General features: G+C 41.4%; 1 protein-coding gene across 2 annotated transcripts in view; it reads left to right on the top strand.

Moving 5' to 3' along the window:
• Nucleotides 1–15,044, top strand: part of DYNC1H1 (dynein cytoplasmic 1 heavy chain 1) — a 74,550-nt gene that overhangs the window by 14,293 nt on the left and 45,213 nt on the right. For both annotated transcript variants that reach the window (XM_075926557.1, XM_025183071.2), the window contains exons 7-21: nucleotides 175–402; nucleotides 1,442–2,518; nucleotides 4,572–4,751; nucleotides 5,414–5,563; nucleotides 9,547–9,693; nucleotides 9,862–10,002; nucleotides 10,186–10,362; nucleotides 10,492–10,602; nucleotides 10,699–10,818; nucleotides 11,118–11,357; nucleotides 11,945–12,100; nucleotides 12,763–12,876; nucleotides 13,838–13,948; nucleotides 14,030–14,239; nucleotides 14,722–14,868. In XM_075926557.1, the coding sequence (XP_075782672.1) occupies nucleotides 175–402; nucleotides 1,442–2,518; nucleotides 4,572–4,751; nucleotides 5,414–5,563; nucleotides 9,547–9,693; nucleotides 9,862–10,002; nucleotides 10,186–10,362; nucleotides 10,492–10,602; nucleotides 10,699–10,818; nucleotides 11,118–11,357; nucleotides 11,945–12,100; nucleotides 12,763–12,876; nucleotides 13,838–13,948; nucleotides 14,030–14,239; nucleotides 14,722–14,868 (3,309 nt within the window). The remainder of the gene's footprint in view (nucleotides 1–174; nucleotides 403–1,441; nucleotides 2,519–4,571; nucleotides 4,752–5,413; nucleotides 5,564–9,546; nucleotides 9,694–9,861; nucleotides 10,003–10,185; nucleotides 10,363–10,491; nucleotides 10,603–10,698; nucleotides 10,819–11,117; nucleotides 11,358–11,944; nucleotides 12,101–12,762; nucleotides 12,877–13,837; nucleotides 13,949–14,029; nucleotides 14,240–14,721; nucleotides 14,869–15,044) is intronic.

Genomic DNA, 15,044 nt, shown 5'->3' with positions numbered 1-15,044 from the left:
AACCAGCAGAACCTGGCAATCCTTCACATGGGCAACAGTAAAAGTTTTGTGGGCCGCAGATTGCCCACAACTGGTCAAGGATGTCATATAGTAATAGCTAATGTAACATGCTGAATGTAAATATTAGAACATGTCGTTTGAGAGCCAAACAAGTTTACATTCTTAAACTTTCAGGTGATGGTTGCATGTTTTGAAGTCTTCCAAACCTGGGATGATGAATATGAGAAACTACAAGTGTTGCTGAGAGACATTGTGAAGAGAAAAAGAGAGGAGAATCTGAAGATGGTGTGGCGTATCAATCCTGCTCACAGGAAGCTGCAAGCTCGTCTTGATCAAATGAGGAAGTTCAGGCGCCAGCATGAGCAGCTGAGAGCAGTTATTGTGAGAGTCTTAAGACCACAGGTAGTGTACCACTCCTTTCTAATAACTGGTAACTCCCTATGCATCTAAAGATATAGCAGTTTCTGATCTCTTACTGAAAGTTGACACGTAGAAACAAACTAGTCACGTTAATATTGTATTCACTCACCAAAACAAATTTACTTGTGTTCCTCTGCAAACTGCTGACTAAAGGAACCATACATACAAACCCATAACCATTAGGATTTGGGTAGAACTCTGAGGCATTCTAAATCCATCGTGGAAAGGGGTATGCAATCACTCATGTACCTGCGAGCTCCCCTGCTGGTTCAACAGTTGCTCTAAAGTTGTGCGTTTTATGCTTGTGACAGTGGTAAAGAGCCGTCTTCTACTACAGTAGAAACTTGCCGACACCAATTCAATCTGTAATGTTATTTTAGTGTTTTTGCATTCATGCAAACAGCGATGCTTTTTTTCCCTCTGTAAAAAATGAAGAAAAAAAAACATATTCAGGCCTGGAGAGCATGGTTTTAAAATAACCTTTAGTTTTCTAAAAAGTTCTCTTTAATGCCAGGGCATAAACACTGAATTTGTGACAATATTTAATCATTTTCAGTTTGCTTACAGACACTAAAGAGAAGAGTGGTATTCTGTTCTTCCACTTTAGCTTTATTAGAAAAAACTTGTATGTACATTAGTGTGACATACTTAGCTCCATGAATAAAAGCCCTCTAGTGCTGCCTTGTTTTTCCATGTGATGGAAAAGCTGGGTATTGCATACAGTAACTGTTTCAGTCATTTAGATTTTGAATCTGGCAAGTAACTGCAGCACAAATTTAAAGTGGAGAATGTCATTATTGCTAAACATTGTGCAGTATAAGATAATCTGCAAATGAGATGTGAGTATAATATCCTACAAAAACTAAATTAGCACCCTTAAATTCTAGAGGATTTTAGTTATGCAGTAAGTACAGTATAAAAAGCAAAATTGTGATGTCTTTAGTGTGTATATAAAATGCATATCTCTGTGTGTAACCAAAAAACTGTTGAACTACTCACTTACCTGTGTGACTTTATGCAGGTTACTGCTGTTGCCCAGCAGAATCAAGGAGAGGTACCTGAACCCCAGGATATGAAAGTAGCAGAAGTACTTTTTGATGCTGCAGATGCCAATGCTATTGAAGAAGTAAATCTTGCTTATGAGAATGTTAAAGAAGTAGATGGCTTAGATGTTTCCAAAGAAGGTACAGAAGCCTGGGAGGCAGCAATGAAACGGTATGATGAAAGAATTGATAGGGTTGAAACAAGAATAACTGCTCGACTAAGAGACCAACTAGGCACAGCAAAGAATGCTAATGAAATGTTCAGGATCTTCTCCAGATTCAATGCTTTGTTTGTTAGACCTCACATTCGGGGTGCTATTCGTGAATATCAAACACAATTGATACAGCGTGTAAAAGATGATATCGAGTCTCTTCATGATAAATTCAAGGTACAATACCCACAAAGTCAGGCTTGTAAAATGAGTCATGTTCGTGACTTACCTCCAGTGTCTGGTTCTATAATCTGGGCCAAACAGATTGACCGACAGCTCACAGCCTACATGAAGCGTGTTGAAGATGTGCTTGGCAAAGGTTGGGAGAACCATGTTGAAGGTCAGAAGCTAAAGCAAGATGGAGACAGCTTCCGAATGAAGCTCAACACTCAAGAAATATTTGATGATTGGGCCAGAAAAGTTCAGCAGCGCAACCTTGGTGTATGTGGCCGTATTTTCACTATTGAAAGCACTCGTGTTAGAGGCCGAAGTGGAAATGTCCTCAAACTAAAAGTCAATTTTCTCCCAGAAATAATTACTCTCTCAAAAGAAGTCCGGAACCTTAAGTGGCTTGGGTTCCGTGTTCCTCTTGCGATTGTCAACAAAGCTCATCAGGCAAACCAGCTCTATCCTTTTGCTATTTCTCTGATTGAAAGTGTGCGTACATATGAACGGACCTGTGAGAAAGTGGAAGAGCGTAACACTATCTCTCTGCTGGTAGCTGGTCTCAAGAAGGAAGTGCAGGCTTTGATTGGAGAAGGTATTGCCCTGGTATGGGAGTCCTACAAACTTGACCCCTATGTACAACGCTTGGCAGAGACTGTCTTCAGCTTCCAAGAAAAGGTTTGTTCTACTATTTTTCCCAAGTGAGACCCTGCACATATTAGTGGCAGTTGAGTTTATTTGCAACACAATGTTAGTTTTGCATTGAATACTATCCGGGGACAACATCTGGCTTACTTTTGGAAAATAAATAACTGCATGGAATCCAAGCAATAATTGCATAATGTCTTATAGTATTGAAGAAAGTCTTTGAACAGAGAAACAATTGTCGAGATATATGCTCCTAACTTATCTGGCATTGTACCAAATATTTCTCTTTTGTAGAAAGATCTCTCAAAAATTGTTTTAATGTGGGACAATAGAGTGACATCATCACGTCACTGCTGTTGCCCCACCCCCACGTCCAGGCAGCTCCTCTGGCCTGTACATCTCTTCCCCACAGGGGAGGTCAACTTAGGCTGCCAATACCTCTAGATGACTGTAGACAGGGATTCAAACCCCAGTAGCTCTCAGGGGTCAGCTAGGCTCAGCCCCAGATCCAAGGTTACCTCATACTGGAAGCTCAGCCTTAGTTAACTCCAGAGCCAGGATCAGCACACCCCAGGGGGCTCAGATACTCTCACTCCTACCAGCTCCAGATGGGCAGCAGCATTAGCCACGGCTGGGCTCCCCTCCCCAGCAGTAGGCTTGGGGCTGTCCCGGGCGCGCTGCTGCAGCTGCCCCCCTACTCCTGCAGCCTGAGCACAGAGCTGGGTGCTGGCAGCAGCCATGATCTCTGCCCCCCTCCTGGGGCTCAGATGCTCCAGGCCCTGCCAGCCCCATGTGGGCAGCAGTGTTAGGCGCAGCTGGCTCCCCTCCCCAGCAGCAGGCCTGGGGCTGTCCTGGCTGCTCCTCTGAGCTACTGCTGACAGACACAGATACTCCTCTGGGCAGCCTCCCTGCTCCCCTCAAGCACAGAGCTGGGCACTGGCAGCAGCCATGATCTCTGCCTTCCCATCACCCTCCCCTCCCTCAACCGCACCACTTGTAGAGGACAGAGCCCAGGGCCAACCCACAAAGAGCTGGCTCAGGGATGCAGCCCTTGCTGGGAGTCCAGAGACCATGGAAATTAAGCACTAGGTAAATGGCAATCTTGAATTGAACCAACTTCTGTTAATGGCACAAACTTTCAAGCTTTTGCAGAGCTCTTCTTTGGGCGTGGGGAAGGTGACCAGTGTGTTATAGCTAAGTACAAGGAGTTCCCTATACCATGTGTGTAGTGGCTGTTAACCTTTTCAAACTCGTATCCTATCCCTTTCTGGAGTTCTGGCGGTGAGTGAGGGGGCTGGGAGTGTGTGGGGCCTCAGCTTGAGGAGGGTGAGGCTGGAGCTTCAGCGTGGGCTGCCAGTGCACCTCTCCCCCACTCACCACCCTGCCAGGACCCTGCACCCCTACCCCCCTCACACACCATCCGCTAAGACCCCATGCCCACAGCCCGCTAACTTGTACCCTGCCAAGCCAACCCCCCTCATTCACCACCCTGCCAAGACTTCTCATGCCCACCCCCCTCACACATACCCTACACTAAGACCCTCCCCAAACCCCCAGCCTGCTCCCTGCACCGTCCACTATTCTTGCCCACTTCCGTCTAGCCAGATATACCCCCCATCCCACTCCTGCATCTTCCCCGTGGCCAGACACCTTCCACCCGAGAGAGTGGGGTTTTTCATGGCCAGAGAGGGAGGTTGGTGAGCATAGCGGAGCAGGGGGGCACAGCCCCCTAGCATACTATAAAATTTAGTAACCTAGCTACTGAAACTTTTGGGCTTGTTAGTGACTCTAACATGAACATACTTCAATGCTTCATGTTCTACTATTGGGCCAGTCACCTTTAAAAACCTTTAGATTAAGAGAATTAGCCAATTTTTGTGCTAACCTAGTCAAATTCTGAAATCATCATTACCAAGCAGTTTCCTAGAAATTTCAGTAAGTTTCAGTGAATGAAAATAGAGTAATGGCATGTTCCCTCGTAAGAATGGATGTAGCTCTGTTTGTTGGAAAGGGATGTTTTATCCTTTACATCAGCATGGCCAACTGGTATCAGCAAAGTACTTAAAATTAAATTTTCCCTTAGGTGGATGATCTGCTCATTATTGAAGAAAAAATTGACCTGGAAGTTCGATCTTTGGAAACCTGCATGTATGATCATAAGACTTTTTCAGAAATCTTGAATAGAGTTCAAAAAGCTGTGGATGACTTGAATCTTCATTCATATTCTAATTTGCCCATCTGGGTGAATAAGTTGGATATGGAGGTAGGTCTTTCACTCAGTACACGTAGCCTTCAAAGCTTTTAAGTTGCAAAGTAATTTGTCACTAAAAACATGGTCTGCCTTTCTCAGTGATCTAGAATGAGAACTTCCAATCTCTTAGCCAGTTCCTTTCATTTCTCTACCACATTCCACTTAGGACATCCGATGGGCTCTTAGGAAGGAAGATTAGTGCTTAGCTACCAGTGACTGGAATTAATGGATTCCAGGGAAGACTTGCTAGTTCTTCAGCCTAGAGGATAATAGTTAAAGGCATAACAGATAGTTGAATATGGCATGGTAGGGAACAAGTTCTCTCATATGGGTGAACATCAGCACCTTAATACAGACAGCATTAATCATCATGCTAAAGTGAAGTAAATATGACATTTATGTCCCCTCCTAAACCATAAGTTGTTTGTTTGTTTTTTAATTCCTCTAATCAGTAGTCTAGCAAGTTGACTTGAACTTCCTTTTTTAAGGGGGAAAAAAAACACTTTTAAAATAAACTCCTATTTGGGAGAGAGTCTGTATTTCCATCCTTTCAGAGTCCTGCTATATATGAAAGTTTCAGGGATTTCTTGACAATGGGGGAATCTTATGGTGAGACCATAAGTGCCTTTCTGCCAGATTTCTTTTTGTTTTAAATATGAGCTCTTCTACCTTAGATTGAACGAATACTAGGAGTACGTCTACAGGCTGGGCTGAGAGCTTGGACTCAAGTTCTTCTTGGACAGGCTGATGACAAAGCAGAAGTAGACATGGATACAGATGCACCTCAAGTCAGTCACAAGCCTGGTGGAGAGCCAAAGATCAAAGTAAGATGTTTTGGGGTTGGTTTTTGTTTTGTTTATATGTGTATGTATATGACTGTTACTCAAGTTTGCTAAAACCAGACAATACAGAGCCTTGTGTAGAAATAACACTCTGGTGGTATATTGCTATAAATTCTTTGAGGTATGGTCCCAATTTGTATTCCACTGGGGGGGGTTATATTCCATCATCAGGAGCTGGAGATAATAAATCAAGGGAACTTTTGATACCGAAGCAGCCTTGCTTGCTCCAGTTCCGACTGCAGATCCTGCAGGAGACTTGAATCTGCCCCCAAGCCTCTTGAAATCTTTGCCTGGGAAGAGGTGAGGTCTCCATATCTTCAAGTGTTCTCGACTAGGGGATATGCTTATTTACATTAGACATTCTTCCTTCAGGTCATGTTCCTGCTCATTCCTCTATGGCTCCTGCAGACCACTGATTGTGAAGGCACCAACATTCAAACTGTGCTCTAATTTTTTTTTTTTTTAAATAATTGAAGGACTTGGACAGGGTGCAGAATTTGCCCCTCCTATAACATCAGTATGTTTACCCTAACATTCCACCAACTCAGTTGCAGTACCCTCCCTTTGCCCCACAAAGGAACCATTGGTATCCCCTCCCTGATTGCCTCTATCAGAGAGAGCTGGTAAGAGTGGATAGCAGACTTAAAAGCCAGTTCCTCTCAGCACCATCTCAGGGGGACAGGGGAATCAGAGACGCAACAGAAGACCTGGTGGCTCTTAGTACATTTAAAAGGCAGAGCTGCAGCGGGGTTAGCTCCTGGGACTGGGAGCTAACTGCACTTTGGCTCTGCCATTTCCCCCCCTTATCCACTAATCAAGTAGTCAATGGAAATTCCATAGACTACTCAAATAACGTGTAATCAGCTAATTAACATCCCTACTCCACAGCAATGGCTGGCTGTACTGGGCATTATGGCTTCAGTATCCTGCCTTTAGAATCTTCCCATGCCATTTGAGGAGTCCCACATCTCACCTCTTTGGCCATCATAAAATAGGCATTCTGAACCAATGTTGGCAGATTCTCCTTAGTCCAACTCCTGACATTACCACTGGCACCAGAGCAGTTCCCTTAATTTCCAGATGCTGTAGCATCTTTGACTTCCTCTGGGCCCCCCAGATAACTACCGTCCATTTCAGAAACCATTTCTTATGATGGTGGCTGCCCTCCAGAAGTACAGAACAAATAGCACCTGCTGCCTGATATCTTACACACCAGAGTGGCTCTACAATGAGGCTGTTCAACCAGCCTGGGCTGTCCAGCATACTCCAGGCTCTTGCACACCTACCCCCCAAAAGGGGTGCAGAAGAAATACTGTGTATTGTCACAGAATTCTGACTTTTTTTTTTCTCATCCCCACCCAATTCCCCTGTCATGTAAGCATTGACAGTTGGCCCAGCAACAATGTCAATACTCCAGAAGACAATGAGGGTAAGCGATTGGCCTTTTTTTTTTGTCACATATTCTTCCCTACTAGCCTTCAATTTCATTTCTTCTGTTACTTGACACTTTTTGCTAAATAGGACTTTGTTACCTGTGGAACTTTGCAGGCAAATTCCCCAGCATGATTAAATCTGTTTCCTAGCTGCACTAAAGGAAGGAAAACTTAGTTGAAAGGACAGTGCTCCAGGCTGTGATGGACATGGCAGAAACTACTTTGCGCACTATGGCTTCAGGGATCTTTATGTAGAGGGAGTCATGGCTGCATTTGTCACTTTTCCCCAAGGAGAGTCCAGAAAACCTCAGAGGACCTCCTTTTCAATGGGTCTCATCTCTTCAGTCAGAAGACAAATGATTCCCTCTGGCTCAAGTCATGCAGTGATCACTGGGTATTTATACATCACTAAGTGCAAATCTTACTAGACCTAGATTTGGACTCCCTCGTGAAAAGGATAGTGACAGATCATAGGAACGGGTTCTATTAGGGTGCAGGGTTCTGATCCATCTATTTTGTCATCTCCAAAGGGGCATGTACAGACTGATATTAGATCTTTCTCAACTGCTTCAGATACACGCCAAAATTTGGTATGATTACCCTGGCAGTCATTGTTCCTTCTTCGAATGAGGCATTCGGTTTAAAACTCAATATATGTAGGATGCTTATTTCCACATGGATATTCATTCTATTGTTCGACACTTAAAGACAAGAGACTAAAAGCACCCTCTTGGCAATGGAGGTGCCCCATCACTCCTTCACCAATTTTTTTTCTCAGATTTGTGGAGCAGCGGTGAGTCAAAAAGATAGAACCTCGTCCTGGAAGTGATTAAGGCCAGCCATGAATCTTAAAGATTTGATCATTGTGCTAGCAGTCAAAGGGAAGGCTTGTGCCTTGACATCCATGCTGCTCTCCTCCCTTACAGTGAGCGTAAACATAAAAAAATCAACTGGATCCCATACAGTCCCTAGAATTCAGTGGGGCCTGCAGCGATGCAGTCTCAACACATGAAATCTGTCCTCCGAGAGATGGGCAACTCCTACAAGAGCTGATTTCCACTGTGACTTGCAGTACTTCTCTTCTGGCCAGAATTTACCTGTCTCTTCTTGGCCACATGGTGGCTTACACATACATTACTACCTTAGCTTGTCTCCCCTTTTGTTGCCTACAGCTGTGGCTGTGGAGGGCTTGGACTTCCCACAAGGTTCTCTTCTCCCTCCAATGATGGACAGACCTCGGTAAAGTGTGCACCAGAATCATTCCTTCTATCCTCCAAGCATGACTATCATCAGAGATGTGCTTGTCAGTTTGGGTTCTTACATGGGCAAGCACATGATTCGATTCTTGGGCTGATCAGGAAACCAGATGCCTGTCAATGTTCTGCAAGATTGGAAAAGTGTGATGAGCATGTCCTGCATTTCTCACATTCATTCGTCATATTCTCATGTTAGAGAACATTATCACTGACTAAATCAACAGACGAGGGGACATGAGATCACCTATGTTTTATATGGAGACTTCATATTTGGGTTTGATGCACTAGTCATAAGATCCCATTTTCAGCAGCATACCTTCCCACAGCTCAACATGACTGTGAACTCTCCCAACAGGAAATTCATGGCTGATCACAATTGAGAACTCCATGACACCTTGGTCACCAACATTTAGCCACAGAGAAACTCCAGCCAGGGATGACTTGACCTCCCATGGCAATAACAAATGCACCCATTATTCCATGGGGGAGTGGAGGAGCTCAGTGTCCTTTCCCAAGGTGATGCCCTAGTATGGCATATCAGACCAGATAAATTATGCCTTTTCTAGAGCTCCTGCCATGCATCCTACACCAGATCAGAACACACTTCCCTGTTTTGGCCTTACCAGTTCTGGCTGCTTCTCCATGTCACCTTGTTTCCACTGTCAGCTTTTCTGGAACTCCTCACACACCACAGTGCCATAACCCAGCATCCCAATCCATAGACTTTTTGCTTCAAACTTGCTTTTTGGATGTGCATCTTCACTGGATCAGGAATGTTTGTCCTTAGAACAACACACCCTTTTGAGTAACAGAGAAGGACCCACAAGGCAGTTCTGTAGGGCCAGGTGGAAGTATTTTACCTCATGGGCCCAGTAGAGTATTGCTCCTGATGATGTGAATATGCCTCCTCTTTTGGAGTGTAATACAATAGGGCTCGTCTAGACTATGCCGAAGTTCCGAAAGAGGATATGCAAATTACATGGGAATTTTCAGCAAACCCCCCACCCTTTTTCAAAAAGCTACATAAACCTCGTTTCTTGAGGAAGAGTGACTTTTCAAAAAGGGGGGAGGTGGCTGCCAAAAAAAACTGCATCCCAACTACTTTCACTTTCGGAATTTGCATATCTTCTTTCAGAACTTCGGCATAGTCTAGACATAGCCATAGAGACCATCACTTGAGGAGCTTGCAGGTTATGTGTAAAATGTATCTTCTGTATCTTTAACTGGCCCAACAAGTTCATATTTCACAAAATTGAATGTCTTTCTGTGCCTGTAGAATGTGGTGCATGAACTGAGGATAACCAACCAGGTGATCTATTTGAATCCACCAATTGAAGAATGCAGATATAAGCTCTATCAAGAAATGTTTTCCTGGAAAATGGTAATACTATCGCTACCCAGAATTCAAAGTCAAAGATACCAGGTAAGCATTATAAACTTATGTATAAATCTAAGGTGGCTTTATCTGCATACAACTTCTAGTTAATGTAAACTTTATATGGTTATAATGGCCAGTTCTCTTTTTCAAAAATTGCTAAGTGTATTCTGACCTTTGTACATACAACTTGTATTTAATTGTGGGTCTTGTCAGGTGGGTGTACACTATGAGTTGTCTGAGGAAGAGAAGTTCTACCGGAATGCCTTAACACGAATGCCTGATGGTCCTGCAGCACTGGAGGAATCTTATTCTGCTGTTATGGGCATTGTGACAGAGGTTGAACAGTATGTTAAGGTAGGACATGAATTCTGATTTACAGTTTGAAACTAGAGTAACATATTTGATGGTTGTTATCTTTAATTAAAAATATAGAAGAGCTCTTCTAAATCCAACAATGTTGCCTGTTAACTGAATTATTGGCAATTATAGTAATGTAAATAAGTGTCTGCATGAAATTTTTAATATATTTACTAATAGGTATGGCTGCAGTACCAGTGCTTATGGGATATGCAAGCTGAAAACATATACAACCGTCTTGGAGAAGATTTAAATAAATGGCAAGCACTCTTAGTTCAGATAAGGAAGGCTAGAGGAACATTTGACAATGCAGAAACCAGGAAGGAATTTGGACCTGTTATCATAGACTATGGGAAGGTATGAACCTGACATTTTCATGTAACTTGTAAAAGTAACTTGTAGAAATTGACTTCAGAATGGGCTTATAGAGGATAAAATGAGATTTTGTAACTAACAGTAATACTCAGTAAACTTTGTTGATTGTAGGTACAATCTAAGGTGAACTTGAAATATGACTCTTGGCATAAGGAAGTACTCAGTAAATTTGGCCAAATGCTAGGTCAGAACATGACAGAGTTCCACACTCAAATTTCTAAGGTAAGAATAATCCAAACAACGAATCCTTATTACAAAGATCAACTTACTACATTGACTCTTAACGTACTGCTTTGGGGTTTTTTCCCCCTCTAACAGTCCCGTCAAGAGTTGGAGCAGCATTCGGTGGACACAGCTAGCACGTCGGATGCAGTGACATTCATTACATATGTACAATCCCTGAAACGTAAAATCAAGCAATTTGAGAAACAAGTTGAGGTAAGATATCACTTTTTTTTTACTAATCTCATTTCTGGAAATCCATAAGCTTTTTCTACAGCTAGGAGACTGATGATTGTGACAAACCTACGCATGCTATGAGAAATGTCCTGTTCTTATAACAAAGTAACCACTTTCAAACCAAGATACTATCGTGAAACTTACTGAGTCAGTTTATATTTCTGAGGGTTCTTTTAAAAGATCAGCATAGCCAGAATTCTATCTGAATTTTTAATTTATTTCTCTTATCTAGAAGTTGAAAGTGGGTTACCTTGTAACAATGTTTATGTGGATTGTAGCTTTACCGCAATGGTCAGCGCTTACTAGAGAAACAGAGATTCCAGTTCCCTTCCTCCTGGTTATACATTGACAACATTGAAGGAGAATGGGGTGCTTTCAATGACATCATGCGTCGCAAGGATTCTGCCATTCAGCAACAAGTAGCAAACTTGCAAATGAAGATAGTTCAAGAGGATCGGGCAGTGGAGAGCCGTACAACTGACCTGCTGACAGACTGGGAGAAAACAAAGCCAGTGACAGTGAGTTTTTTGGGTGTGCTTTACTGAGCACGGTATAGGAAGCTTGCATTCTGTTACAAACAGGCTGTTCAGTTAACCCTGAAATAGACTGAGCGGTCATAGCTGTTTGCAGACTTTGCAGAAATATGAATCCCCTTTCTAAGGAGTTTCCTTATGATTTGGCAGAAAGTATACCTTGTCTTTTTGCTCTTCGTTTAAAACTCAAACACTTTTCCTGACTTGGCTTGCATTTTCAAATAAGCACCTCTTACTGCTAAGTAAGTTTGTAAAAATCAAGTTACAATAGAAGTGTGTACTTTATAAAGCATTTGGTGCAAGGAAGATCATGTTGAGCCTGTCTAAAGAAAATGTTATACGCTTCTGCTAAAATATTTCTTCTGACAAGATGATTCTTTAGAACCTTTTCCAGGCAAGGGATTAGAAGTTTATACCCAGAGTTAAAGATCTGCCAGGGAAACTGAAAATCTTGAAAGCAGAAGAGATGGCATGGCATCTGATACTAATCAGATCTGTGCAGAAACTTCTTCTGAAGTGCTAAACCTTTACTCGTAACTTCTGTGTCATATTGTCCTTCATGTTCTTTTTAGGGAAACTTGCGTCCAGAGGAGGCTCTTCAAGCACTTACCATTTACGAAGGGAAATTTGGTAGATTGAAAGATGATCGTGAGAAATGTGCAAAGGCCAAAGAAGCTCTTGAACTAACAGATACAGGACTGCTCAGTGGCAGTGAAGAACGTGTGCAGGTACAATCTGTTAAAAATGCCTGAATTTAGTGCTTTTCAGTGGTTCTGGAAAGGGAAACTCTGTGATGATTCATAGAGAAGGCGTAGCAATGAATGGTTTTCTTTCATGCTTCCCTGTCAGTGTGCCCTATCCTTAACTGAGATGGTCCACTCCTATAAGTGAGTAACTCTGTCTCAGTATCTATTCAGCCGTTGACTTTTCTACTGAGACTGCAGCCACAGACACTTGACAGCAGCTTTGTAAGATATAGAAATCTGGCCTCTAAACTAACCAGAGATCAGACTAAGGGCTTGGCTATGTTGCAGGTAGCTTCTAAGTTATCTTAGGAGCATGGCTTAGCATTTCATTGAACTGTAGCAGCAGCTACATGGGAAGTAACTACAAGGCATGTTTTATATTCTGTAGGCATTACTGTTGTGTGGTGTGCTGTAACATGCCACCTAGAAAAGCCCAAATTTAGGCTACTAAGCAGCCAACATAGGGTGACTCCTTTTGGGCCACTGCACAATCACTAGGCAAGCTAGGGTCAAGTCTGTGCAACTACCAGTATCCTGGCGAAGTTCCTATCGCAATGATTTAAGAACCTGAATAACACATTTGTTATCCCTTTTGTCCTTCCTATAAAACTGAACAAACTATGCTGTATTCCTTTGTACTGTAGGTAGCTTTAGAAGAGTTACAAGACCTCAAAGGAGTTTGGTCTGAGCTTTCCAAGGTTTGGGAGCAGATTGATCAGATGAAGGAACAGCCGTGGGTTTCAGTACAGCCTCGCAAGGTACCTTTTTTATTTTCAGTATGTAGAAAGCATAACTACAACCGTACTGCTACACTCTTGGCCTTTGAGGCAAAAACACATTTTAAATAGTCTAACAGTTTGAAAATAAGCCAGAATATATGGCACGGTGCTTATGTACTTGGGTATTTTGGCATATGAAAAGTAGAATTCACTGAGAATGTGATCTCTATTTTAATCCAACTTGCAGCAGAAATACATTTTCCTTTTTTAAATGAAGATTTGACAATAGTCAGGCTTACAAAACAAAACTTGAAAAATGCTCAGGATTGCAGAAACTGCAGAGCCTAAAATATCTGTAGAGGACAAGAATTGATGCTGTATCTGTTTCTGAAACAAAGTTACCCTAACTGGTTCATTGCTCAAACACTTACTCCATTTTCATTGCTGAAATGCAGTTGTCCAAATAGTTGCTTCTTGGATACACAAACCTAAAATAAGATTTCTACCTTTTATCTGAAAGGAAGAATGTCACAATTTCATGACCACAGTGATCTAGTGTAAAATTACATAATGCTATGCTGCTCTAATGATCCAGGAATAGAGAAACACTAGTATTGTACCAATAGTCATGAATTAAGCTTAAAGCAATACTGTTGACACCATATAATATACTGAGGTGGAGTACATCAAGAAAAGCATGGAAAATCTGTTGAAATGAGGTTTTGAGGGGCAATTGACAGTTTCAGTACATCTAGTGTTCAGATTTGTCTGCCTTGTATACAACTGTGTTTATTAGCAAAATATATGCAGCATAGGAAAGCATGATAAATTATCTAAGGGTGATTCTCCTATTCTTAAAGAGCAGTTTAATAAAATGTTAAGATGACAGATTATAAGTAAGACTGATAACTGTTGTAATATCCAGTTTACTAGAGTAATTGTTTTATCATAATGTTGCTGGTAGATTAATTCTTTCACGGCTTCTGTATTTTACTGACAGCTTAGACAAAACTTGGATGGCTTACTGAACCAGTTGAAAAACTTCCCTGCTCGTTTGCGGCAGTATGCCTCTTATGAATATGTTCAGAGACTTCTGAAGGGTTACATGAAGGTAAGCTGTACTTAATTTTTTTAAATTATTTAGGGATAAGCCACATCCATTATTTTTAATATGTGCTATTCGTCATTATAGATCAACATGTTGGTGATTGAACTGAAATCTGAGGCTCTTAAAGATCGTCACTGGAAGCAACTAATGAAGAGACTTCATGTTAACTGGGTTGTCTCTGAACTAACACTAGGACAGATCTGGGATGTTGACTTACAGAAGAATGAAGCAATTGTCAAAGACGTACTTCTTGTGGCTCAAGGAGAGATGGCTCTGGAAGAGTTCTTGAAACAGGCTAGTATCTATCACTAGATAATAACAAGCTGGATTTTGGATACTCAGGATGGTGAAAATAAAATGCCTTAGGTCGTCTTAATACATTTATTTTGAACTAAATAACTAAGTAAATGTAATACAAAAATTGACACCACATACATTCTTAGATTTAGGGTTTATAATTAAAAGCTTTGCAAATTTATTGAAGGTACTGTAATTTAAACTTTAAGATAAGTCTAGTAAAATACCTAGCTAATTCATTACTGTTATATAACTTCTAGGTAGACGACTGGAAACTGCCTTCTATAATCTGATTTTTGAGTTACAATAACTTTAATTTTGACTCAACATAATTATGAAATCTTTCAGCATATGAGTCACATCAGTCTCAAGTTCATGTGCTCTCTAAATACAATAATCAGGCTCTTGTAACTATATTTGTACACAGTAGAATGGAATACATGCAATAGAATTAAAATTACTGCTTTTTTTTCTTAAAGATAAGAGAAGTATGGAACACTTATGAACTAGATTTGGTTAACTATCAGAACAAATGTCGTTTGATTCGTGGTTGGGATGATCTCTTCAACAAGGTCAAGGAGCATATAAACAGCGTGTCTGCCATGAAGTTATCACCATACTACAAGGTATAATGTAAAATTACTTTTTATTTATCTTTGGCTCCCTCCTTGTTTTCATATTCTTTTACATTTGTTCAGGTAGTATTTTGTGTGCCAAGTTTGGCAAATTATTAGGTATATAAATGTAATTATACCTTTTTATAGCTCTAACCAAGTTTACAAAATTACTTCCAGTTCAGTTA

This window comes from Pelodiscus sinensis, chromosome 4 (genome assembly GCF_049634645.1).
Source record: "Pelodiscus sinensis isolate JC-2024 chromosome 4, ASM4963464v1, whole genome shotgun sequence".
Lineage (NCBI taxonomy): Eukaryota > Metazoa > Chordata > Testudines > Trionychidae > Pelodiscus > Pelodiscus sinensis.
This window is presented reverse-complemented; position numbering and strand designations above follow the sequence as displayed.